Source organism: Odocoileus virginianus, chromosome 28 (genome assembly GCF_023699985.2).
Source record: "Odocoileus virginianus isolate 20LAN1187 ecotype Illinois chromosome 28, Ovbor_1.2, whole genome shotgun sequence".
Lineage (NCBI taxonomy): Eukaryota > Metazoa > Chordata > Mammalia > Artiodactyla > Cervidae > Odocoileus > Odocoileus virginianus.
In genome coordinates, this window is record NC_069701.1 from 30751522 (window position 1) to 30777300 (window position 25779).

General features: G+C 48.2%; 1 protein-coding gene across 7 annotated transcripts in view; it reads right to left on the reverse strand.

The window, feature by feature from the left end:
- NTM (neurotrimin) overlaps positions 1-25779 on the reverse strand; it is a 944459-nt gene that overhangs the window by 394992 nt on the left and 523688 nt on the right. For 2 of the 7 annotated variants that reach the window (XM_070457405.1, XM_070457409.1), the window contains exon 2: positions 18709-18793. In XM_070457405.1, coding sequence (XP_070313506.1) covers positions 18709-18793 — 85 coding nt within the window. Of the gene's footprint in view, positions 1-18708; positions 19819-20297; positions 20664-25779 lie in introns of those variants that run through there. The other 5 variants (XM_070457408.1, XM_070457410.1, XM_070457407.1 and 2 more) reach the window with 5 other exon arrangements.

Here is a 25779-nt window from a genome sequence, read left to right on the forward strand (position 1 = left end):
TAGGAACTATATGTAAAAAGATAAAAACAAGAACATGTTTAATTAATATTTTATCGGCAACTTAGCAGCATTATTGTGAAATACAGACCAAAAACACAGTCAGTGCACACTGTAGAATTAATCAACAACCCAGCATCAACGTAGGTAATAATTACAAAGCAAAATGAACAATAATCATCTCTTTTTTTAAAATTAGTGAAAAAATTTTTCTATTAAAATAATAAAATAAGAAAAGCGGATTTATGGCCTTTCTGCAGAAGCATTTATCACAAATCATTCTTCCAGGACATTTCATCAACTTCAACCATCATAAGACCATGAGCAACAGGGGCCTGGTGAGGTGGCCAAGGCTTTGATCATAAGTGAGAATGAAAATCTAGTGACGGCACACTGTTTATTCACCCAAGAAACCAGTGGCCTTGAACTTGGGGGAATTCTTGATCCATCAAGGACATCCTCACAAGGTAACAGCTGGAAGTGGCTTCTTACTTTGTGAATCATTGTGAGTCTAACCAGAGACAGAGACACAGGGAAAAGAGCTGATATGACAAGGGGCTCAGGTGATTTAGGGGCTGGGGAGCTCACTAAGCCTGGTATGGGCTCTGGCCAGTCCCTGACACAGGATACGTGTCATACACGGGCTTGGCCTTACAGCTGAACAAGGTTGGGACATGGAAATAATCATAAAATGAAGTTAGAAAAATGCATTAACATGCAGCAACCAAAATGATCAAACTGCTCCAGAGGCTTCCAAAACACTAAAGCCAAAATGGGAAGTGGTCGCTGTGGACCCTGAGATCAGTGCGGCCAAGATCTTGGCTCCGCCCTCCTCTCCTCTGTTTGCTGGAGTCAAGGATGCCCCCACCTGCGCACATGGGTATGGGCCGTGTTTCTGTCGGGAACATCCTCCCCACGTCTACATACACACACTCCCTTCACTTGGTCAGTTCTCACTCAAAGGTCCTATCTCAGAAAAATCTCCCACCAGTGTGTTTCAAATTAGCACCTACTCTCCACTTTCCTGGTATTATTTAAGCCCCATTCCACAGATAAGAAACATAAAGGCTCAGAGAGGTTTAACAGTTTCCCAGATCAAGCTGAGTTCCAGCTCAAAGCTACCCAACTCTGAATCCATCTTCTTCTTCCCATTTGTAATTTTCATTTTGCTTTCCATTTAGTTTCCCCATTTTTGCCCAACTTTCTTTTTCGCTCATTCTCAATGTTTTTTATTGAAGTACAGTTGATTTACAAAAACCTCTATGGATTCCATCTTTTTTCCACTACAGAACACATTCTCAATGAGCATGTTTTATGCAGACGGACAAGAACTGAGAAGCCTCTATGTTTAGGCTCTGCATTTATGTATTATACCTAACCAGGCTATAAAGAAAACCCACAGGGCAGGCATCTGACTATCAGAAATTGACCTGTGTCGACCCATCTCCTTTAAGTCCTATAATTTCATGTCTCTGTTACAGCTTCAAACAGTCAGCCCTTCTCGGGGTCAAATTCCACACTATCAAGGGGCCCACCTTTCATAATGCTTTCCTTTTTGTTAGTCAGGAAAACCTGAATAGGCTGTGAATAGGATTTTGTTGTGAATAGGATTTTGAAGGTCTGTTGAAAATGTAGGCTTGAAGGGACACTATAAACAGAGTGAGCCTCAGCCAAGTACATTTGGTCCAACTGGACAGACGGGCACCGGCTCTAACATACCTTAGGTGAAAACAGAAGGCAGTAGAGAAATCATCTGTTTGGGGTACAAATTCAAAACATGATATTTCTAAACCTCTCATCTAGGCTAATTCTCCAAGTCTTCCAACCAGCACACTCGAAGGTCAGGCCTGTCTGTCCTACAGACTAGGGGGCGTCTGGGGAGGGGGCAGGACCTGGCCTCTGATGACTCTTGCCACCTGGTCGGAGCCAGTCCAGCAGCCCCGGGGGCTCCCTGGAGCCAGGCAACAGTTATTTTCCATATAAACGGTAACAAGCTAAGCAACTATTTTTTCAATACCAAGATCACCCTAAGGGCAGGGAAATGTCAGACTGGATGGTTAATAAAGTTGGTACAAAATGCTCCAGAGGTCCCATGTTAAATTCTCAGGCACACACGGAGATGATCCAAGGAGAGAAGAGATGTAAAGACCTCACCTGCTTAGCATACTCAGTGTGTAGGCTTGATTACCGAACAGAGATATGAAATATGTGCTAAATAATTCTTCTCAACAGCTCATTAGGCCTAATCCATCTCTGATTTCTACAAGTCCATTAATTCCAAATATGTGTCTGCTATACATACACACATTCGCACACGGTCGTAAAATGCCGGCTTAATTTCATGATGTAATATCCTGGAAACAGCAACAGGTAAGAAGTCAGATCAGATACTGGGCAGATTTTAAAGGTTTATACTGTTTGTATGTGATAAATGAAGATGACAAAGAATAAGGAACCCAAGAAAGATGACATTCCAGTTAAAAAACACGAGACCCACACAACTAGACATGTGTGAGGTGGGATCCAGACAGCAAGTACCAGCTGACACAACCACGATGCTGTGAGAGGCTGGACAGTCTCCACCAGGAAACTTCACATGGGAAGTAAGATCGACACAGGGGCTGGATTTGTTCAGGTGGGATTTTTATTTATTTTCTCACCTCCTAAAGTTGAAGATGCTTTCATCATGCGCTCCTTCATTCTGATGTTATTCTATTTCCTGAAGACACTCAACACCCTAAATCCGCCTTTTCTCATGCCTTCAGTTTTGAGACTCCCTCCTTCTCACCCTGCTCTTCTTATACAAGATCATGAAACTTGCCGATTTCTCTCCCTAGAATGTGTTTCCTGCTGATCCCCATAGAGCTGTCCCCACTATTAGGCCCTGGACCACCCTGCAAATGCCCCTGCCTCTGCCCCTGCACCCCACCCATACTTAGTTTTTCACCACGCAGCATATTGTTTGTCTACTTATTTCCGTGCTGACAGCTGATGTCTGTCTGGTACAGTTGTGCAGGTTGTGCACTGCTCAAAGAGCACCAAGTAGAAGTTGCATTAGTGCAGGTCTGTCTCTCCAAACAGGAGTCCGAGTGAATGCGTCAGGCTGGAAGAAGAGCACCTATAGCTAAGTGGTTGGTGCAAGTGGCAGGCTGGGAGAAGATTATTCTCCTTCACACTGCATAACCTGTAGCTCCTGTTCTCCTCCCCTGGGGGGAGAGAGGGACTGGGACCTAGAACAATGCCTGGCCCACAAGAGATGCACAGTAAGTGGTGCCCAAGTGACACATGGATACACTACAGATTCAGGAAGTGCCTAGTGGCACAGTGGTAAAGAATCTGCCTTCTGTGCAGGAGATGCGGGTTCAATCCCTGGGGTGGGCAGATTCCCTGGAAAAGAAAATGGTAATCCTTCACCAGTATTCTTGCCTGCAAAATCCCATGGGCAGAGGAGCCTGGCAGGGTACTGTCCATGGGGTTGCAAAGAGTTGGACAGGACTTAGTGACTAAACAACAGGAAGCTCCTATCCTGTGCCAGCCACTGTTTATCATGCTGAAAACAACAATGAAAGCAAAAGGATCCTGCCTCCGGACCACAAAATCCTGGAGGGGAACCACTTCACACCCGCGGTCTCTCTGCTCGGCCCTGTTTGCTGCAGACCTGCCCACACAATGTGTTTCTCTCTTCCCTTGTCCCTGTCCCCAAAGCCACAGGTGACCACGCCACCACCCAGCTGCTCTTTTAAAATCTGTCCTCTGACAGCAATTCTCTCCTTCCTCTTCAACATTTTAAAGAACAAGCCTAAAAACCATCCCATCTGTCTCTTTTGTGTGTCAATTAAAACACTGAATGTTAGGAGATCTCCAGCACAAAAGGTTACTCTAAATAAGACACCTCCAGCCATTAATGAGCAATTCGTCATCTAAAAGGTATTTCCTCTAATTACAGCGTCTCGAGAACCGCAGCCATTACAGACATGTGCTAATTTACTTCAAGGTAGAACTTTTCTTTGTCACTGGTTTTCACAAACTTGTAGAGTAAAGCAGACCTGTGACTTGGTTCAGCGATGTAAAGACTCAAGCAAAGGGAAGTCAAACATCTGCAGCTTCAGTTTGAAAAGGCCATAGTCCCTCCTTTCAGACACAGGCAAAAACCACCAAAAGCCTGGCCAAGAAATTTTAATAAGTGTTTAAGTTTGGATTAAAAAAATAGATTCATGTATTTCTATGCTGCTGAAATCAGAAAATATGACTTATAACAGACATACTGAATTAGAGAGAGTAATGCTAGCTACTGTAACAAATGAACTCCAGAATCACAGGAGCTTATCACAAAGGAAGTATATTTTAGTGCATTTTTCCTTCATGCACTAATCTAAGGAGTGAGGTTCTGGGTCAGCTGGAAGGGCGGGGGCTGAAGCCCTCTCTATGAGAACATTCGATCACTTGGCTCATGAACCATCTGCCAAATAGGCCACGGGTCCCAAGGTAATTTTGGGCACCAACATCCAGATGGTGCAAGGCGAAACAGTTTGAAGTATTTCACATGGGAGCTTTTTAGGGGCCAATGCAACATCACTTTTGCTCACCTTTGGGTAGAATTCTGTCATCTGGCCACAGCTAAACTCAAAAGAGGCTGAGAAACACAGTCAAGCTTTGTGGCAGAAGGTGGGTAAAAAACTTTATATATATATACATATAGATACTATATATATATAATATTAGATATATAATATACATATTATATATCTATGTGCTGTGCTGTGCTTAGTCACTCAGTCGTGTCCAACTCTTTGCAACACTATGGACTGCAGCCCACCAGTTTCCTCTGTCCATGGAATTTCCCAGGCCAGAATACTGGAGTGGGCAGACATTCCCTTCTCCAGGGGATCTTCCCAACCCAGAGATTGAACCCAGGTCTCCCGCATTGCAGGCGGATTCTTTACCATCTGAGCCACCAGGGAAGCAAATACACTCCAATAAAAATTCCTTTTAAAAAGATATCAGTCTCTACAACTTAGATATTTGTCAACAGCTAAGAATCTCTTCCTCAGCTATAAGAAACTGAACGGCGCAGAAAGGATCTGTACCCACGCCCCACATGGGAAAGGGGCAGGAGTGGGTACACTGATTTTCTTAGCAGCATCTCATGGTGGGTTGTGACAGAGCCACGACTAAAACTCAGGTCACCCTAGCCCCAAACCACCGCTCACATTCCCAAAACAACAAAATTTGCCAAGACTCTTCAAAATCCTCCACTACAAAGATGCCCCTGAAATGGCAGGTCTGCACCAACCAACGTCAGCCTGGGCTCCAGCGCCCCAATTCTTGTTCCACGTGGCTCTCGGCAGCGCCCCTGGGGTCACAGGACACATCAGCACGCTGGGCCCACAGCGGAAACATTCCGCGCTCCATCCTTCCCCAGCCAAACAACGCTAACACTTCCGGAGTGTTGGACACTGCTCACCATGCCCCACGCTTCACTCAGGCTCAACAATCCTGTGATTAGTTCCCTTCAACGATGACAAAACTGGGGCCCAGGGAGGTGGATCAACGTGCCGAAGGTCATACAGCTGCGAAGTGGGGTAGAACCGGGACTGGAGCCCAGAGAGCGGTCTGGCCCCAGACTCTGCACTCCATCCACGTGCTCCACAGCCTCACGGTACAATTCCCTTCTTCAGGAAAGTGTCAGACAAAATAATGGACATTGAACAATGTGCTAACTTTCAGGCTCACAGGCTGCTTTCTGCCTGACTGCCACTTCCTTCCCTCCTCCCCACCCCAAGTTCACAGGCTTTCAGCTAGAAACCAATCCCGATTTTCAAGTGTTTATTAGATTTTCTATAAAATCTCTTGTGAAGCTGGAATTGTAAAGGTCCTCTTGATTCTGGGTGTGCAGACTTTAGGAAGTATGTCACGCTACCCCCTGACTTTGTCCGCAAGGCCTGACCCACCTGCTGTCTAGAAAACAAGGCTGAGTCCCAGACACCCACTCTAAGCTCTGTGTAAAAGCCCCAAACCTAGGCCAAGAAAGAGTTACTCCTCAGTCACCTCTTTCCAATAAAAGATAAATACTTCTCACTATTAGCAGCTTACCACGATTCCTAATAAAGTTCTCACTCACTCGAAAAATACTCCTTGATCTATGCCATGTTCCAGGCGGTAATTTAGCCACTATAAATGAGAGTAATAAAACCAATGGCCTTGGGGATCTCACATTTTAGTGGAAGAGGCAATAAATAACTATCAGATAAATAAATAACAGAACTTCCTAAGTGTTTAGGGCTATAGAGAAAGTTGAAGTTACGTAGGGGGATGGAGAGATATGAGGGCTGGGGTATAACTATTTCATATAGCGTGGTCAGGAAGGTCCTCTCTGACAATGGGAGACTGGAGCAGGAACAACAAGGAAGGTTGGTGAGCGGGGCAGGGGGGATAGAGGGATAAGCACACACCAGGAAATGCAGTCTTTCACACGCATTTCATTCTCAATATAACCGGAAGCCACTACGGGACTTTATAAACAGAGGGACAAGATTTAATTTATGTTCTAAAATGATACCTTGGCCTACTAGGTGAGAATGGACTCTGGGAGAACAGACATAGAGGCAGGAAGACCAGATGAGATGCCCCTGGAATGGTCCTGGAGAGAGCTGAGAGTGGCTTTCGCTAGGGCGGTCATGTTCCAGATGGGAAACGTGATCTAACTCAGGATGTGTCTTGTAAAGACACAGGATTTACTGATAAGACTAGATATCACATAGGAGAAAAAGAAAAAAACATCGTATCTCTTAAGTGAATGGTGGGGTCTGTGCCCAAGATGGGGCAGACTGAAGGAAGATCAAGTTGTTGGTGGCTGGCAATGAGTCACACGGGGCTAGTCAAAAACACCACTTGGGGCAGAGCCTTTGAAACATCTGAGTCCTGAAAGTTGATGCACGGATTAACACTTGGATGGACAGCCTGGAGCTCCAGAGTGAGGAAGACTGGTCAGGCCAGACAGCAGACGCGGCAGCAAGAAACAGGATGAGGGTACACAGCCTGTGCTGCAGTGTAATGGGATTCTGAGAGATGGGAAAAGAAATATCCATAAGCCATGAGGAAGAGCAAGGAGAACATCTCTTCAAATCTCAGACCTCATGGAAACAAGGACATGGGAAAAAAAAAAAACACCACCACCACTGATCTGACTCTGAACAGTGTTAGTCGTTCAGTCATGTTTGACTCTTTGCAACCCTGTCGACCACAGCCTGCCAGGGTCCTCTGTCCATGGGTTTCCCAGGCAAGAATACTGGAGTGGGTTGTCATTCCCTTCTCCAGAGGATCTTCCTGACCCAGGGATCAAACCTAGGTCCCCTGTATTAAAGGCAGATTCTTTACCATCTGAGCCACCAGGGAAGCCTATGATCTGACTCTAGGAGAGGATATCAGACAGGAAACAGCCAAGTTTCAGATGAGGGGGAATGTTCAGAGAAGAGACTGGGGATGTGAGGATATCCCTGATGACAGATCATAAAGACAAGAGGATGATAAAAGATTCGGGAGATTAGACAGGCTGGCAACCAGGTCAGATTGTTGGATAGACAGAACTGTATGGTGATTAGAATCTAAAAAATGACACATAGTCTGGGACATCTCTGACTTCTGAGGTGGCTAAGATCACTGAGAAGTAAGATACAGGAGGGCTTGTCCTGATGCTCCATTAAGAAAAAGGAGTAATCAATTCTAACTGCATCACTACCCTGGGTCAGCCTCCTAGACGTGTGTGATGGAGGCTGGGACCTGATGACTGGGAGAGGAACAGTCATACCATGAGCATCATACGTGATTATTTGTTTAAGACATCTCTGTAAAACACCCACATGTATCAGTTTCTGGGGCTGTTATAATAGTGCGTTACAACCTGCACAGCTTGCAACAACAGAAACGCACATCTCACAGTTCAGGAGGCCAGAAGTCTGAAATCAAGGTGCCATGGAAACGCTCCCTATGAAACCCATAGGACAGAATTCCTCCCTTCCCCTTCTGAGCTCTGCTGCTTCCAGGCAACCTCTGGCATTCCTTGGCTTGCAGCCCCATTGTTCCAGTCTGTCTTCATCATCACACAGTTAGCGCCCTGTGTGTCTACCATATCTCCACAGGTCATCTTCCATCAGGACACCAGCTGGACTGCATTGTGGTCCCACTGGACTCCAGTGCGAACCCTTCTTTATAACTACTTCCAAAGCAGGTCACACTCTGAAGTTCTGGATGTGAGAACTTCAATAGAATTTTTGGCTGGGAGGGAGTGGTGCAATTTAATTCACGACACCAAAGTACTATTTTTTTCCAGTTTTCATGTATGACTGCTGAACCCAATTAAAAATATCTTGCATATATTCTCTTTCTTACTTTCTTCCTCATGGGTTCTGACCAGTTAGAATTGTTTTGGATTGAGCTTTCCTGATAAGTAAATTTGTCCAAAGATGATTATTCTGAGTGCGAGAGCATTTTTCCACTCATCCACTACATTACAGCCTGTTTGAAAGCCAGAGAAGATCAAGAAATTATTTCACACAAACATATTTCACTTTCCTCTGTGGGGCCAACAAAGCTTTATCTGAAGGTTGATGTCAGTTTTGTCATTTTCCATCAGTCTCATGGTTGCTGCTGCTTTCATTAAAAATTCTATTATTTTTAAAAATCCATCAGCAAGATGGTAAGATTAATTCATATGTACATAGTACAAGACAAATCTAACCTCTCTAAAGCTTTCTAAGCCAAAACATCTCACACTGACAAGGCAGCAAGTTGGCCAAATACACCCAAATCAACCCAAATAACTCAACCACATGAATCAATGAAATTTGGGGGAAACAGATCATGAACAACTCAGACTGCTATCTATAATTTAAACTACTTTGAGCCCTGTGATGCAGGGTTGCAGCAAGAAGGATGTTTTCTGTGGTTCCTTTAGTGAATTCTAACATCAGTTTCTATGGGCTTCGCTATGGCTCAGGCAATAAAGAATCTGCCCGCAATGCAGGAGACCCAGGTTCGATCCCTGGGTCGGGAAGATCCCCTGGAGAAGGGAATGGCAATCAACTCCAGTGTTCTTGCCTGGGAAATCCCATGGACAGAGGAGCCCAGCAGGCTACAGTCTATGGGGCCACAAAGAGTTGGACACAACCGAGTGACTTAAGATCAGTTTCTCAGGCCAGGCACACTGGTCTCATCCCAGAACTGTTCCAGAGAAAAACTACCAAATGCAGAGACCCTTTTCTATATTCTCCATTGATACGGGGGTCCTAAGATGGCCTCTCAGTGAAGAGGTGAGGATGAGGGGAAATGCAATCTCAGGGCTTCAAAGCTGGAAGAGCTTAACCTCTCTGCCCCACTTCAGTGTCATCCCTATCCTGCTTTGCCAGCTGACTCCAATGGACCTGTCATGGAAGAATCAGTCTTCCATAGTAAAAAGGTCTACAAATCCTAAATCTGTATATCAACTCCTGACCCCACTATTTGTGCCAGGTAACCTGTTCCACATAGGTCGGACAGAAAGGAGATCCAACCAGTCCATCCTAAAGGAAATCAGTCCTGAATATTCATTGGAAGGACTGATGCTGAAGATGAAGCTCCAATACTCTGGCCACCTGATGCGAAGAGCTGACTCATTGGAAAAGCCCCTGATGCTGGGAAAGATTGAAGGCAGGAAAAGGGGATGACAGAGGATGAGATGGTTGGATGGCATCACCGACTCAATGGCCATGAATTTGAATAAACTCAAGGAGTTGGTAATGGACAGGGTGGCTTGGTGTGCTACCAGTCCATGGGGTTGCAGAGTCAGACACGACTGAGCAACTGAACTGAACTGAACTGGGCTCCAAAGATCCTTTAGCATAATTTTCTTTTTTTGGTAGGAAATTCATCTTGAGAGCCATGAACTGTCATAACTTGCTATCCAAGAATCTGTGATGAAAAATAAAGACCTTTCTCCTCACTCCATCTCTGATAGAAAATAGTTCAAGAAAGTATGTGAACAGAAGATTCCTAGGATCTAAGCAGATATGTAAGAGAAACATTCAGAGAAGTATAATTAGAGCTGGATGAAGAGACATTCTTCTCCTCATAGATCTTCCAAAAGCTAGTCATAGCTCATCCATCAAAGTGTGGGCACAGGAGTGTTTAAGCTGCAATAGGTTTTAATGAAAATTGCTACATGTGTTACTATTATGTATACACATACATTAATATACTTATATGCTTACACACACACACACACACACAGACGGAAAGAGAGCTATAATTCTAGACTAAACTTTGTATATATTATTTCGTTTTAACCCAAAACAATCCTCTGAGGTAGGGAGCTGCTGTCTTCCTTAAACAGAAGAATTTGTAAAAACTGCCCAAGATGACACAGAGAAAGTCAGTTAGCGGAATCCTGTCTCCCAGGCCATTTTCTCTCTGGCACGCCGCTCCTGCAGAAATACGAATCAGAAAGATCTTGTCTTGTGAAGAGCTTTGTCTCCTTCACTTGCACTCCCCTTAAACATTCCTACTGTTTCCTCCCTGCCTTTGGTTCCCACCTGTGATTTGAAATTGCATCTTAACCCCAACTAATTCTTCCTTTCCTAAAAATACTATTACTTGACCATTTAAAAGATGTTAATGGTATTATTTATTTATTATAGCAGGATTCCATCAACCTGCTCCAGAAGAAGCAAAATAATCTCAAAGAATGCAAGAATAATGTTACATTTTACCCTTCAGTGGAGACTCCAAACTTAAAGAAATATGACATTCACATTACTTAAAATTTTTTCAAGTTTCCCCAGGAGAGATGCCAATGGCCCTATTTCTAGTACAACAAAGAAGGACATTAATAGGTCGAGCTGTCAGCTATTCACCTCCCACTGCCCAGGCATCCAGATAGACTGGCTTGTGGAGTCCTCACAGATTCATGTTTCCATCGAAATGTGCTCCGTGTGAACTCTCTGTGAGAGAGCCCAAGATTGCTGATGTCTGAAGCAGAAGGCTGGTGGAAGAACCTGGAATAAAATTCTTACTCAGAACAACCTATGGAGATTCTATGATTCTCTGATGAGAAGGGACCTCTAGAGGCCAGCTGGGTCATTCCTTGTGCCTCCAGGTCACACCAAACCTTACACACTCCCATGATGCCACAGACCACACCAAACCTTACACACTCCATCATGTCACAGACCACACCAAACCTTACACAATCCCATGATGCCACAGACCACACCAAACCTTACACACTCCATCATGTCACAGACCACACCAAACCTTACATAATCCCATGATGCCACAGACCACACCAAACCTTACACACTCCACCATGCCACAGACCACACCAAACCCTACACACACTATCATGTCACAGACCACAGCAAACCCTACACACTCCACCATGCCACAGACCACACCAAACCTTACACACGCCATCATGTCACAGACCACACCAAACCTTACACACTCCACCATGCCACAGACCACACCAAACCCTACACACACTATCATGTCACAGACCACACCAAACCCTACACACTCCATCTTGTCACAGACCACACCAAACCTTACAGACTCCATCTTGTCACAGACCACACCAAACCTTACACACGCCATCATGCCACAGACCACACCAAACCTTACAGACTCCATCTTGTCACAGACCACTTCCAAACCTTACACACTCCGTCATGCCACAGACCACGCCAAACTGTACATGCCCCCAGTACCCAATTCCTAAAACACTTTCAGAAAGGGGGTTCTTGTGCCCAGGACAAGGAAGAACGGAAAATTCACTTGGTTTCTGGGAGGAAACTGAAACTGACGACGAAGAAAAGGAACAGAATGAGGAAAGTCCTTTGTCACAAAAAGAGAAGGAGCCCAGAAGTCAGACAACACCAGCCCCAAGTCCCAGGCACTGTCTCCATCCGACCGTGTGGAAATGGCTGGGAAACGGCTCACTCTGCCTTCCAGCCCTCGCTTTCCTGACGTGTAAAACTGGAATAATAACAGGATCTGCCTCGTGGAGCAGCTCTGAGTGTTCAGCACGTCTCTACTGGTAGGGTGCCCAGCGCCTGCCTGACCCATCGTCCCAAAGAGTCGCAGGCAGAGCTGATACAGGCTAAGAATGCTGCCTTTAGTGGCCGAGGGGAGAAGCAGTTAGGAGAGCGCTTGGTGGTAGATGCTGACCAGGTCTGTCGGAGGCATCCCGGGTGGCATGAGGCCTGTGCACTTCATAGTAAAAGGTGACCTTGCCTCGGGCACACAGGTAAGCGAGGGCTCACAGTGTGTGATCCAGTGTGTGCTGGGGGTCAGCTCCTCCTCATTCTGCAGGAAGCCCTCCTCGGGCGAGCTGATGGTCACCAGTCTCACTATCTGGAAAACTAGATGGCTGAACCCCCGGATCTCTGCCATTCTTTCTCAGAAGAAAAGAGAAGCATTTCTACAAACCACCTAATCTTATAGGTGAGGAGTCCCTGAGAACCAGGCTGTCCCTCTGTACCTTCTTCGGGTTCTCCTGTGAACTCACATGTCCTTTTCCTTCTGTCCAGAATTTGGCTGGGTTTTCAGCTTTCCCATTTTAGTTTTTGGCTCCTTAACAGGCTGAGTGTGCTTCCAGGAGCCTCCCTCCACAGCCCCATCTGTCCAGGCTCTTCTGAGCCTCAGTCCCCCAGCAGGATGCCTGGCAAAATAGGTGCACAGAGGTCCATCCTGGGAGGGGTCAGGGCAGCACCCGCTTCCCATGTGGCATTGCTATTCTGCAGGAGTTAACTCAAAAGCAACGAATCAATAGTTACACGGCCAGACACCCACTGACAGCAGACTCCAAACAGACAGAAAGAAGGATGGGTGGAGAGGTGCCTTTCTGTGCCCCTCTTTATCTTGAAAATGCTCATTTCCCTGAGATCTGTCTGGGGCTGAGTACATTCTCAGAGTGTAGCAGCTCTTTAAAAGCTTAAGGACTGGGCAGGAAAGTGACCTGGCAGAAAGATAGCATGTGTCGTGGGCGCGGTTGTGAAATAGCAGACAATTGACACAGACCATCTGTGATCAGGACAGAAGGACACCAGTTCAATTACTTATGTGTAGCCGTGCCCTCCTCAAGGGCATCCTCAAGCCCAACACAGCACGGCCCAGACAGAAATGACACCGATCCAGGGACATACCCAGGCCAAGGACAACGCTGGACAACTGAGGACAAAGGGCAGAGAAGGCAAGGAGGAGATGATGATCGCAGACCCTCATGATTTCCTCCACTCAAACAAGAGCTACATCCCTGAGCACCTAGCATCTCCCAGACACTGCACAGGATAAGACTGGAAAAGGCAGGGAAGACACCAATCCTCGAGGAAGTTACAACCCAGCTGGGGAAGACAGACCCCTAAGCACATAACCAGACAAACGAATAGAAAAACTGCTCTGAAAATAATCCAGGATGACATGCCAGCCCAAGCCTGGTGGAAGTGCTAGAGAATCACTTTTATCTGGGTGTCAGGCTAGAGGAAGGGGATTCCATCTGAGCTGAGGCCAAAATGATGATGAGCTGCCGCAGTAGGAAGAGCTGAAAGAGGGGCATGACCACAAAGAGAGCCACACGTGGGAAGGCTCTCTAGCAGGAGGAATCTTTCTGTGTTCAAGAAACAGAAAGAAGCGAGGGAAGGAAGTCAGGCTTTATTAGCAAAAACCCTGGTCCAAGTCATGCACTAGGAACTAGGGACAGAAACTTGAAGCTGGCATAATTCTGGCTTTAAGAGGCCATGCAGTAGCTGGAGAGACTAACAGAGGACCCACCAGCTTCGAGAATGAAATGTTACAGGCTTTCCAAACCTGAGTAACACGCTGCAGCCTCCAGCAGCGGCAGAGGCCCCGCGGGGTTCCTGGAGTATGGAAACCACATTGTTCTCTGCTATCCCCTGGAGCTGCTATATGAAACCCCACTTCCGTCTTGTAAATTTCTCAGACTTTTTATTCTTAACTCACTTTTTTTTTTTTTTAATAAAAAAGCAACATCCCACATTCGCAAAGCCTAGAGTCTAGGGACATGAAAGAAAGTATAGTTCAGCTCTGATACCCACTTACCAGATCTCGCCCAAGGAGACAACTGACTTCACCAGTTGCCTCATTTGGGGAATCTATGAAAACATGACACGCATTCATCAAAGTTGTCAAGTGACATGGTGACATTCAGTGATGGTCTAATTAATGAGAGCCACACAGCTGATATCTCAGGCTCCCCTGCTCCCATCAGAGCAGCACAGTCATGTCCATTGGGAGGAGGGTACTGTTCTCTGACCACAGGCAGACCACCCACCCACTCATTAAAGGACACAATGTCCTCCACAGTTGATGACCTCTTTGGCCTCTGCGACCACAGCCCAGCCTTGTGAGTTGGACCCAAGGTCTTGGGGTGAGAAGCCTCAGCCCCAAGCCTTTCCACACCCAACACCCAGCTCATGCCCTTCAAGTAAGGACCATTCCACGCATCTTGGCTGAACCACAGTTGTATGGAGACTGGAGGATGTTTTGTCTTGTTTTGTTTTTAGTCATCTCATCTGTTCAGCAGACATCTGGGAGCACATGATGCTCTGGGCACAACAAACAGGATCCCTGCTTCCAAGAGCTCGCTGCTCCCCAACCACAAGGAGAGGGAAAAGGGTGATGAATGACACCGCAAGACAGGGCAAGAGAGAAAATGAGTGGGGAGACACTGAGTCCTCGAGCAGAGTTATCAGAAGAGCACAGGACGCGCTGCGGAAAGATCGTCCTGCAAAGGCGAGGACTCGGCCTTCCAGCTGGGCCACTCACTAACGTGTGATCTTAGGTAAATTCCCCTCTCTGCGTCTAAGCGTCCTCATCGATAAAATGGAGATGCATGCGTGTGTGCTAGAGTCACTTCAGTCGTGTCTGACTCTTTGTGGCCCCATGGACTGTAGCCAACCAGGCTCCTCTATCCATGGAATTCTCCAGGCAAGAATACTGGAGTGGGCTGCCTTGCCCACCTCCAGGGGATCTTCCTGACTCAGGAATCAAACAGACGTTTCTTACATTTCCTGTATTAGTGGATTCTTTACAACTAGCACTCATCTGGGAAGTCCAAAATGGAGACTGTGGGCTTGTAATTTGAGATGCAATAGATTATTACATCTATTTCAGAGAGTTGTTGTGAGGATTCATTGCCAGTAACTGACCAGTAACTGATAGTACTATGCATTTATTTTGCAGTAGGAAATGGCAACTCACTCCAGTATTCTTGCCTGGAGAATCCCACAGAAAGAAGAGCCTGGCAGGCTATGGTTCAGAGTCGGAGAGAGTTGGACATGACTGAAGCGACTGAGCATGCACACATGCATGCATCTATTTAATATTATTGCTACTGCCACATAATCTGGCTTCCAAATATCCTAGCTGTGCACCCTTAATTAAATGATATAAACTCTTCAAGCCTCAGATTTAGCATGTGTAAAATGGGGATGATCATGGCACCTACAATCAGAGGGGTGGCATTAGGGTTAAATGTTTATGTTATGAGTTTGGTGATAGGTGAGACCATGTATAAAACACTTAGAATACTCCTTAGGACATAGTGAGCAACCAAGAAACTTAGGTTCATGTTATTATTATTGCACAGTCTATTGTACGAAACCTCACTCTTTTGTAAAAATATGCATACAGACTATTGGCAGGAGGGCAGAAGGAGTGAGAGACTGCAAATTGTAATTCTATTCAGACTATAGATGCCATACTAGGTGAAAGGTTTCCTGGTTCTTCCACAAGGATCATTAGAGCTAATTGGAGGAAATAAAACCTCCTCAAAAGTTCCCTCACATTAGAATCTGCTGCTGAAGCATGCATTCTTTGGGGACTGCAAAAGATCCTCAAAAAAACGAAACTGGTGAGAACAAAGCAGAATAAAACGAAATTAGAGCAAAAAGTCCTCTGCTGGTTGAGGAGAAAACTACAAGCGTGAACCTCATGGTCACCCACGGTGACTTGGGGAGGGTGGCTCCCCTGGCAGAGCTAGAGTGGTCAGGGCCAGCCTGACTGGGGTCTGGGTAGCTTGGTGACATGTTGAATCAAGAAATACGGAAGGGAGGAAAGGAGGAAGGAGGGAAGGGGAGGGAGGACAAAAGAAAGAAGAGACTAACACACACACAATAAAACCCAAAGGGAAATAACCCAGAGACCTGAACCACTACAGTGTTGCAACCTGGAATCAGGTTATGTGCAAATCTAGCAATTTCTGTGCAAACAAAATCTGAGATTTCCTACTTGCTTCTCTGCACAGAGAATCACAAGAGGCCGAGCCCATGTTTGAGGGTTTAAGGGCTACCCCTCCACAGAAGTGCACCCCATCATGGCGGCCCTTCCTCGTCCAGTGAGAGAGGGCCTAAGGAGGACCACGCCCATCCTACAGAGACTCCAGCACCCCTGTCCCCCTTCGGCCCAGCTCACACCCCCACTCAGGCCCCCGGCCAGTGGGCTGGCGTCAGGCAGATCCCCGCTCCTCTAACCCCCGCCCTGGAGGGCTCCCTCCACTGGGAGGGTCTCTCCGCTGCGTGGTGGGAAGACAGTCAGCCCCAGAGGCTGCCTAAGTGTCAGCGGGGCTCCAGGGGGGCCTCCGCGCCAGAGCTGGGCTGTGGAAGCCCCACGGTATCCCACTTCTTCCATCTACAACCAGTCAGGACCAGTGAGCCTAAACACACATCAAAATGCAAACAAATGTGAGAGCGAGAGAGAGATGGACAGAGAGGCCCAGAGAAAGCCAGCAAGAGGCATGGTAGTGAAGACAAAGAGAGAAGCCAGCAGGTACACGATCATGCGATTTTTAAGAGGAGCTGCTCCTACCCAGGCCTGGCTCCGGGCCGAGCCTATGCTGGCAGGGTCCAGATTCTCCTGAGCCTGGGGGCTGCCTGCTGAAGACCACACCCAGCCCACCCATATCCCCTCACTGTTCCTATACTATGGGAGCTACTGTCTGCAAGACCCCTTGGTCCTGCTTCTTTATCTCCTGATGTCTACAGAGCTGACTACCTTCCACCTTCTTGAAAGTACCACTCCAGTGATGTCTACAGTGTTCTCCAGTACGACCGTCTCCGTCTTATCTCCTGGGGGCTACACTTTGCAGCCAAGGGTTGGGGACCAAGGGCATACGCCAAGGACACTACGTGCCATTCACTATATTGCTTCAGAGGCTTGCTTTTGTGTTTCTTTCTAAACAGCCTGAGATCAGGACATATCTGAAGCGTCCATGAAATCCTTTACAAAGCAGACACACAGCTATTTCAGGTATGAGGCAGTCAAATCTTTAACCTTTGCTCAAAATCATCCCTAATTCAGGGTTCCGTGGAAGAGGTGGATCCCAGAACCAAAGAAAACCTAGCAACCCTTGGGGGCATGGGTGTTAGCTTGCAGAGACGAAGGAGTATGGGTGCCTGCAGGCTTCGACAGGCCCTTAAATCACACCCCTCCTCTGGCAATGTCCTGACGAGTCAGCTCTGTAACCCGTGCCCCTTCCTCAACATTTTCTACCCCGGGGGTATTGCCTCATGCATCATCCATAAACCTTAGAGGACTATTGCAGCAGGGGTAAAACCGTGGCTACCAGCACCACGGTTGTCTCTCCAAGACTCTTCATGTACAGAGAATGGGAATACTGCCACACTGCCATGCAGTCAGCTCAGCGCTGGCCCAGCCTGGGAAACTTTATTTAAGCAAGCACATCATTCTTCCCACGAACCTTCTTAACTTCTACCTCCTGCGGACTCTCATCAAATTCCAGAGCATAAGAGCCCCGCTTACAATCACTGACATTCTGTGTGGCCCTCCTGTGTGTGGTATGGTTTGTAGACACTGGAAATTGGCGTTAGCATTTCAGGAGGCAGGGTAGAACGGGAGACAGGCTCATCCTACCTTACACAAAACATAGCCAAGATTCTTCTTCTCTTCCTCCTCCACCTCCTATCAGCCTGAACCCCAGAAGTCCACCAGGACCCAACTCAACAATAAATTCCCCTTTCCGTTGGGTAGATGAGCTTTGCACACACTGCTGTGGAGGATAGCACCACTGACAGAGTAAGTGATATTTCCAAGGGGAAATCAGACTTATCTCCATGGCTTCGATCTCAGGGCCATGTTCAGATAGAGAAAGCATGGCCCTCTGGTCACCAGCTCGAGGCACGAAGGTGCCCCAGGAAAGCCCAGACACAGTCAGACCCAGGGCAAAACAGCCGCTCGACCAGAGTCTGGGAGCTGGCTGGCAACGTCCCATGGCATGGGCAGAGTGATGGCATTCACAGGAAGCCAGACCCGACCTCTGGGACTCATTAACTTCAGAGAAGGCTGCTCGCGCGGAGCCCCAGCCAGGCCCCCAATCACCACGCCACCAGCTTCGGGCAACAGACAGCGCTCTGGACACTGGCCTCCACATCAGAGAGCCCCTGGCCCAGCGCCCCTCCTGCTTACCAAGTCCTGAGCCAAGGAGGCCAGGTTTGGGAAACAGCTCATCGCTGGAACCGCTGAACGTTTCCCCATGACCACCACCTTTCCAGGCAGCACACCCAGCTAAGCCATGAATAGGGCAGCCCAGCGAAGCAGCGAAGCCTCCCTGCAGCAGCTCCGCAGGACACACCTGCACCCCTGGCGCTCTCCCCCCACGTCCCCTCCACAAATCAGTCGATTCAGAGAGGGATGGCGGCTCCCTACCTCAGGGTGGCGCTCTCCCCCTGCCGGACCGTCACGTTGTCCATCGCCTTGGGGAAGGTGGCATCTCCGCTGCGCACGGGCACTCCTGTGGGTACAAGGAACAGCAGCCTGAGAGACACGACCACGAGGCACTTCCAGGGCAGGAACAGGGACCCACAGACCCCCATCCTCGACAGCCACAACTTCCCAGAACTCCGGCGGCGGCTCGGCACACGCCCCCCGGGCGCGCACGGGAAGTGGGTGGGGTGGGGAGCGAGCACGGGGACCCGGAGGCGCGGGCTGGAGAAAAAGCGCGCAGACTCCTCCAAGTCGGGTGTTCCTCCCCAAATCGAGCCTCAGCGCTCCAGCCTCGGAGAAGCGGTTTCCACGGAGCACATCCAAAGGGGGCTGCCTCGGTGCTGCTTGGCCGAGAAGGTGGCCGAGAGAGGAGAAGCGCCAGACAGGTGGGAAGGTGCGGGCACGCCTCAGGAGCCCCTTCCTCGCGTTAACAGTTCAGGCATGGCACTTGGGAGAGGAGTAAGCACTTTGGTACCAGAAGGGGATAGGGGGTGGGTTGGATCCGGCCACCCAGAGATGATCTGAATTCCTCAGTTCCAACAAGGGCAGGTCCAACACTTTCTTTGTAAGTTTCGGAAGAAGGATGGCCCGCAGAAAACAGCCTGTAACAATAGCAGAGCCGAAAAGTGGAGCACGCAGGAGGCGCAGGAGTGAGCCAGCAGGAGAGGGAGGCTACGCCGGGCTTCGCGCGATCCGGACGGGGGTTGCTGCCGCAGCCGCCTCGGTCAACTTCCTCCGATCCCAAATGCGCGCTGCAGCCGCCGCTATGCGGCCGGTCTAGGCTGGGCGGTCTCCGCGGCGGCGGCCCCTCGCTCGCTCGCTCGCTCGCTCGCTGGGCAAGGCGAGGCGCTGCCGGTCCCGGAGCCGTGCGGACGCCACGCTCAGCGGCCGCCCCCGGCCTCCGCGCCGCCGGCCTCCCGGGAGCAGCCCCGACGCGCGCGGGCCCCGACCGCCGGGGTTGTCATGGCAGCAGCTCCATCACTGACCGCCGCTCTCCGCGGTGCCGGCGCCGAGCGAGCGGGCGGACCGCGCGCATCCCGGCGGGCGGCAGGCGCGGGGCGCGGGGCGCGGGCGCCCACCTTAACCCCCGCCGCGCCGCGCTGCGGCCGTGCACGAGCCCGGGCGAGGAGTTTAACCATTTCCCCCCTTGAGGAGCTGTCATTTCCAAATTAAGAAGAAAGGCAAAGTTACCACGCGGTCTTAATAAGCCCGAGACATCTTAATAAGGGTCACAAACTAATTAACTAGGAAAGGAAAACCCTGAAGCATGCACGTGTGCACGTTTAAAATTATCAGATTAATTCATTAGCGTTTAGAGTAAATGTAAAGTGTTGGGAGGATGTTTTAGAATAATTCCATTTATTATTCAACAGTCAACGCCCACCCCACAACCCCCCCAAAAAAAAGCTCCTTCAAACATCATTATAGAGATCTTCCGTATATAAAACCAATGCAAAATCACAGAAGCCTCTTAGTGTGCAAATCTGGCAAAACCACATCAAAATGTTGGTCAAGTTCCGACACTGACTTACATTCTCTATTCTTGTTCGGTCGACATGAAAAGATGCTGGCCCTGCAGAGTGCTCACTTCAGATGAATGAGTGTGAGCCCCTGGCATTACTGATACGGAAGATTCCCAAGTGTCCAAGGCTTCACACTCTTGCAGAGCCGGTTTCCTCTTAAGAGGTATGTTTCTCAAATTCTTGAAACTCAGGGGAAGGCTGCACTGGCCTCAGTTCCTGTCACTTCTCTCTGGCTGCTGTGTGCCCACCTTCGTATGTTTCCTCTCACTTCAGCCTTGATGGAATGTGGCTCCTTCCCTCCTGGGCCAGGCTCCTGAGCGTGGGGGGAGCCCCGAGCTGCACACAGCCCACCCCGCATGCTAACACCAACATGGTTCTCTGCTTGGGGACTCCTGTCTGAGCTCCCTGCACTGACCCAGATTCTCCCTGGGGAAAGAGAAGAGGCAGTGTGGCTTTGTTTTTCCCCTGGACTTTCTCCCAAATCCAACCAGGAAGCTTTTTTTTTTTTAAACAGCTGTTGAAAAGCAACAATAACAACAACAAAATGTGTTCTTCTCAAAGTCATCCAGCCACCACCAAAAAGAAGCTGAATTTTTCCAACTAAATCACTGTCATATAAGGGTCCTGGTGCCATAAAGTCCGTGTGTCTTTCAACGGATCATCCCAGGTACGTGTAGACAACACGTGTGTGAATGGTACACAAGCATTTCACTCATACCCTGTGCCCACAACTGCCCTGGGTTGGAAGGGATGGAGATGCGTGTGCAGATGTTGAGGCCAAACAAGGCAACAAAGAAAGACTGAGAAGGTATGGCTTCCTCTTTTAACAGGTAACCAGCAAGTGTGCATGCATGCACGCTCAGTCGCTTCAGTCATGTCTGACTCTCTGCGACCCCATGGACTGTAGCCCTCCAGGCTCCTCTGTCCACAGGATTCTACAGGCTAGAATACTGGAGTGGCTTGGTCATGCCCTCCTCCAGGAGATCCCAACCCAGGGATGGACCCCGGATCTCCTACACTGCAGGATTTCAGGTGGATTCTTCATCCACCTAGTCACCTGGGAAGCCCCTAGAAAATGTACTACCAGGTAAAGTTGAGCAACTCACACTGAAGATTGAACTTAATCCATCACTAGGCCCATTTCCCCCTCGTTTCCTCTGCTGACTTTTCCAATATTAAATTCTCAGGGAAATCCATCTGCTACTTTTAGCTGGTGGGGCCATATGATATATAACACCAAAAAAAAAGAAAAATCAATTGTCAACTTGTGACCACAAAGGATGACTTTGCTCTCAGGAAAACCAAAAATGATGTCTATGGGGAGCAGGAGATTTTGTTTATGTTTTTGAAAGAAGAAGAGAATTAACCGATTTCAGCACTAGTCCATTCTTGCCAGACCCTATTTTGTCTCGATATTTGCAGTGGGAAATCTCGGGAAAATAGGAAATCGCATGATTTCCCCAAGCTCAAATGTTATATGATAGCAGATGTTAGGTGTGAGATCATGATTGCTGACCTCAGTCTGCTGAATTTGGGGTTCTTCCATAGGGGCCAAAGAGTTATCTCTGACCATCCACCGCAACTGTATCCACCCCTCCAATTCTTCTTGGTAAACAGGTCTTAGCACCTCAAGTAGAAATAGAGAAGGGAGAGGGACTCTTTCTGGAGTTTGGAGTCATTTCCCTCCAGGCTTGAGAATGGCAGGCATGACTCCTTTCATGATAAATTCTCATCCTGGCTCTTGCATCTAATTCCCAGGTAGGTACAAATGAGCATTAGTTTTTGCATCTCGGAATGTGGGTAATGACAACAACCAGCCTTCCCGAGGGGCCTACAGACATGATTAACTCTACGGTAAAATACTTAGAAATCCATTTAAGGTGGAAGATGGTTTATTAATATATTTTGCCTGCCACTGCTTCATTATTATAGCCAGGCAGAAAAAAGAACTCTTCTCACAGGCTCTGTAGGATGTTCGGCTTATGCCAGTCTGCGGGCACTTGGTCTGAGATAGACACACTGTCTTTGTGTCTGGCTGGGGAAGGGACAGTGGTGAGCTGCAGCCTCCTGGCCTGGCCGACAGGAAACCCAGCAGAGACCAGGGTGGACAAAGAAAAGCCACTGGCAACCTCATAGCGCCTTCGTGGACCCAGGGATCCAAACTTCATTCAAAAATGGAAGTTGAGAAAGCAGTGAGAGGTCAGAGATGCCGGCACAATTAACAAGGCAGAATCCATTTTATTGAAACTCATGATTGAAGCGGTTTGAATAGATGAAGATCAAAATCATATGTCAGCTCCCGTCTCATCTCCTAATCCCTAAATATAACCAACACTTAGTGGCTTATCTTATATCCTGTCTCTTGCTTCATAAAAACTGCTGGATTTATTTTATTTTTTTTCCCAGCATATCCGAGTTAATGAAAAAGGAATGACAGTCAGAGCAATTTCATTATTTGTGTTCTTTATAGAAACAACTTCCTTTCTACCTCCTGGAAAGAGGATTCCTAACGAGCGCCCACCTCCACCTTCTCCCCCGCCATGCCCCCCGGCCCATCTCTCTCTGCACCCCCCTCTTCCCTCCTGCATACACATATACTGTACACATAAATCAACTTGTCACAGCTTGTCTCTGTGCTGACAGCTGTAATTGCTGCAGGTTATAAAAATATCTATAGGACAATGCCTTTCAAGCTCTCAGGCACACACATACATACTCACACAAACTGTCTGAATGAAAGAAAACAATCATATTCCCTTTAATAATCTTGCGACTGCAAAGGAGGGGGCACGGAGGAGCTTGCCGTGTGGACTGGAGGGCTGGCAGGCAGGTGAGGACGTGGGGGAGACGAAGACTCCTAGCAGTGGCAGCATCTCCACACTTAAGAAGGGATGGAGAAGGGAACATTGCCAATGGAAGGGAAATCAGCTGTTTTTGTTTTTCCCTGTGTTACCTACAGCAAGCTGGGGTTGGTTGAAGAGCAGTGAATTCTGCACACACACAAGAGACCGAAAGAAGAGCTCTAGCCTGAGACATGCCATGCTGCTGCTGCCTTCTCTAAAAAGGCGAAAGGCCCCCCTCTCCTGGTGGAGATTCCAAATAGGAGCTCAGGCGAGAAGATGCTGCTTGCAGGGTGGTTACAGAGAACGGGGTGGCACCAAACGGACATCAGGACGTTTCATCAGGAGGAGCAGGGTCCATCTGGATCAGGGATAGCTCTAAGGGAGCGGGGAAGGGCTGGGCTCTAGAAGAATATGTGCTATTTTGTCGTGCAGAGGATCAAAAAATCATTGGTCATCTGGGCGAGTGTCTGGTGTGTGAGGATTCCGGAGGGAATAGCCAAAGAGCAGCCTGAAGAAGAGAAATAAGCATCAGGAAAAGAAAGTGGTCATTAATGGAGAGAACTGAGGAGGAAGGGAACAAGGGCAAAGGTGAGGCTGCTCCTGGACTCTGAGAGCCATGAAACTTTGTAAGTTCCGTCGAGAGGAGAGGCTGTCAGCAGAGTAATAGGCAGACAGAAAAGGAAAGAAGAGCCAGGCAAATGAGCAAAATCAAAGTGACGTCAAGCAAACTCCAGATACCCAGAGGGGAACAGCACTAGAGTCAGGAGTCCTGAGAGGAACCCTCTCTCCTTTTCTACATTTGGGGTCATCACAAGACCCTGGGGTCACAGCATGAGAGAGTGGTAGGGTCAGAGGGCACCTTGAAAGACGTGTAATCCACTCATTCCATAAGGAGGTGGGGAGTGAAGCCTGCAGAGAGGACCCATTATCATGGGAATAAAGTTAACCCCTGGTAAATCAAGACTAGAACTCAGGGCTACTGGCCACTGCCCTGTTCTCTTGGCTGTACCTGGCAGGTAAGGACACTGCTTAAGAACCAAATGACAAAATATCTCCCATGGATGCTACATCTGTGCAAGAGAGAACCACAGAAGTGTTATTGCCTGGTATCGATACTTCTGAGTGTCCGATTATTCAGCTGAATTCAGTGTAGCCAAGAAACGCTGAAGGTAACCAAGTAGACTTTGAGCTCTTCCTATGGAGCAGAAAGTTAGAGATACAAGATGAAAGACATCACCCTGCCCTCAGTTTGCCTACAGCTGAGTGCTGCTGGGTTTGTCCATGGTTCTTTTTGCATTCATATCCCTGGAAGCCCCTGAGAACAGTCTTATTGCCAAGAATGAGTTGGGATGTGGCTCAGTGATGGAGACCACCTTCCAGTGCCCGGGGTTGGGGAGCTAAGATCTCACATGACTTGTGGCCAAAAAATCAATACTCGAAACAGAAACAATATTGTAACAAGTTAAAGACTTGAAAATTGGTCCACATCAAAAAAAAAAAAAAATCTTAAAAAAAACAAAAATAAAGTGGCATCAGAGGTGGTGGAGCACACTCAAGGACTTTAAAATGGTAGGGAAAACATTCATCTACCTGACAAACCGTGTTTTCAGTGCACAGTAAATGCCAACGATGCACTAGGTGGTGGATTTCAGCAGTGGGTGAGAGAGACACAAGCGAAAAACCATCCTGTCTAACCCTCATTAAGGACACTGTCCAGCAGGGGAGGCAGATATGAAAGGAAGAACTTTACAAGACAGCAGATATGCTGGTGATAAGCCCTGTGGGGAAGTGGAAGAACATACATGCTAGAAGGTTCTCACAGAATTGGGAAGATCAGGAGATGGAACTGGGGCTTCATAGTGAGAAGGAGCTGAGTATGCAGGTGGAGTGAGCCGGAATCCAGTTACAGACTCGCCAGAATGTGCACAACCAGAGACTGGAAGGAGGTTGGGCCCAAGTTGCCTTTTATATTCAGACTGTGCTCCCTTAGACTGAGGGTGGGGATGTCTGAAGTGCTCTGTCTGATTGGAAAACCCTAACTGCTTCTTCATCCTGTGTTCCTGCATTCATTGATTCATTCAGTACATATTTATCGATTAAGAATGACCAGCGGTTTTGGACTCAGACAGACCAGAAGTCAAACTTCGTCTCCATCGCTAACTGTGTGACCTTGAGGGAATAACTCCATTTGCGAAATAGTGCTCAGAACGGTACCTACCATGGAGGGGTGGTGTGAGGATGCTATGAGGGTCTGATGGACAGGGGGTAGCAGAGGGCCTGGCAGCTGCGGGCCTCCCATGGAGGGACTAAAAGGGGGCCACGGGTGTGCTCCCCTCCTTCAGAAGGGCCTCGGTGGGACATTCATCCTGAGAACCCAGGAGCCGCTGTCTCAGTGTCGGGGAACCATCCCTGGGCACACCCTGAGGGTGTCGTCGCGGGAGCAGGGCAGAAACTTCACACTGAGATGTGGTCAGAAAGGGCAGTCGCTGAGCTTCAAACCAGGGCAGGAAATGGGTGACCTTCCTGTTCCCACCCCAAGGTCTTGGGAAACACACAGGATCCGGGCCCATGGGAAGCAGCCTGAAGCTTGAGAAAGGGGACGGGGCTTCTTCTTTGTATGGCAGCCTGGATACCTTCGTCTGTTTAGG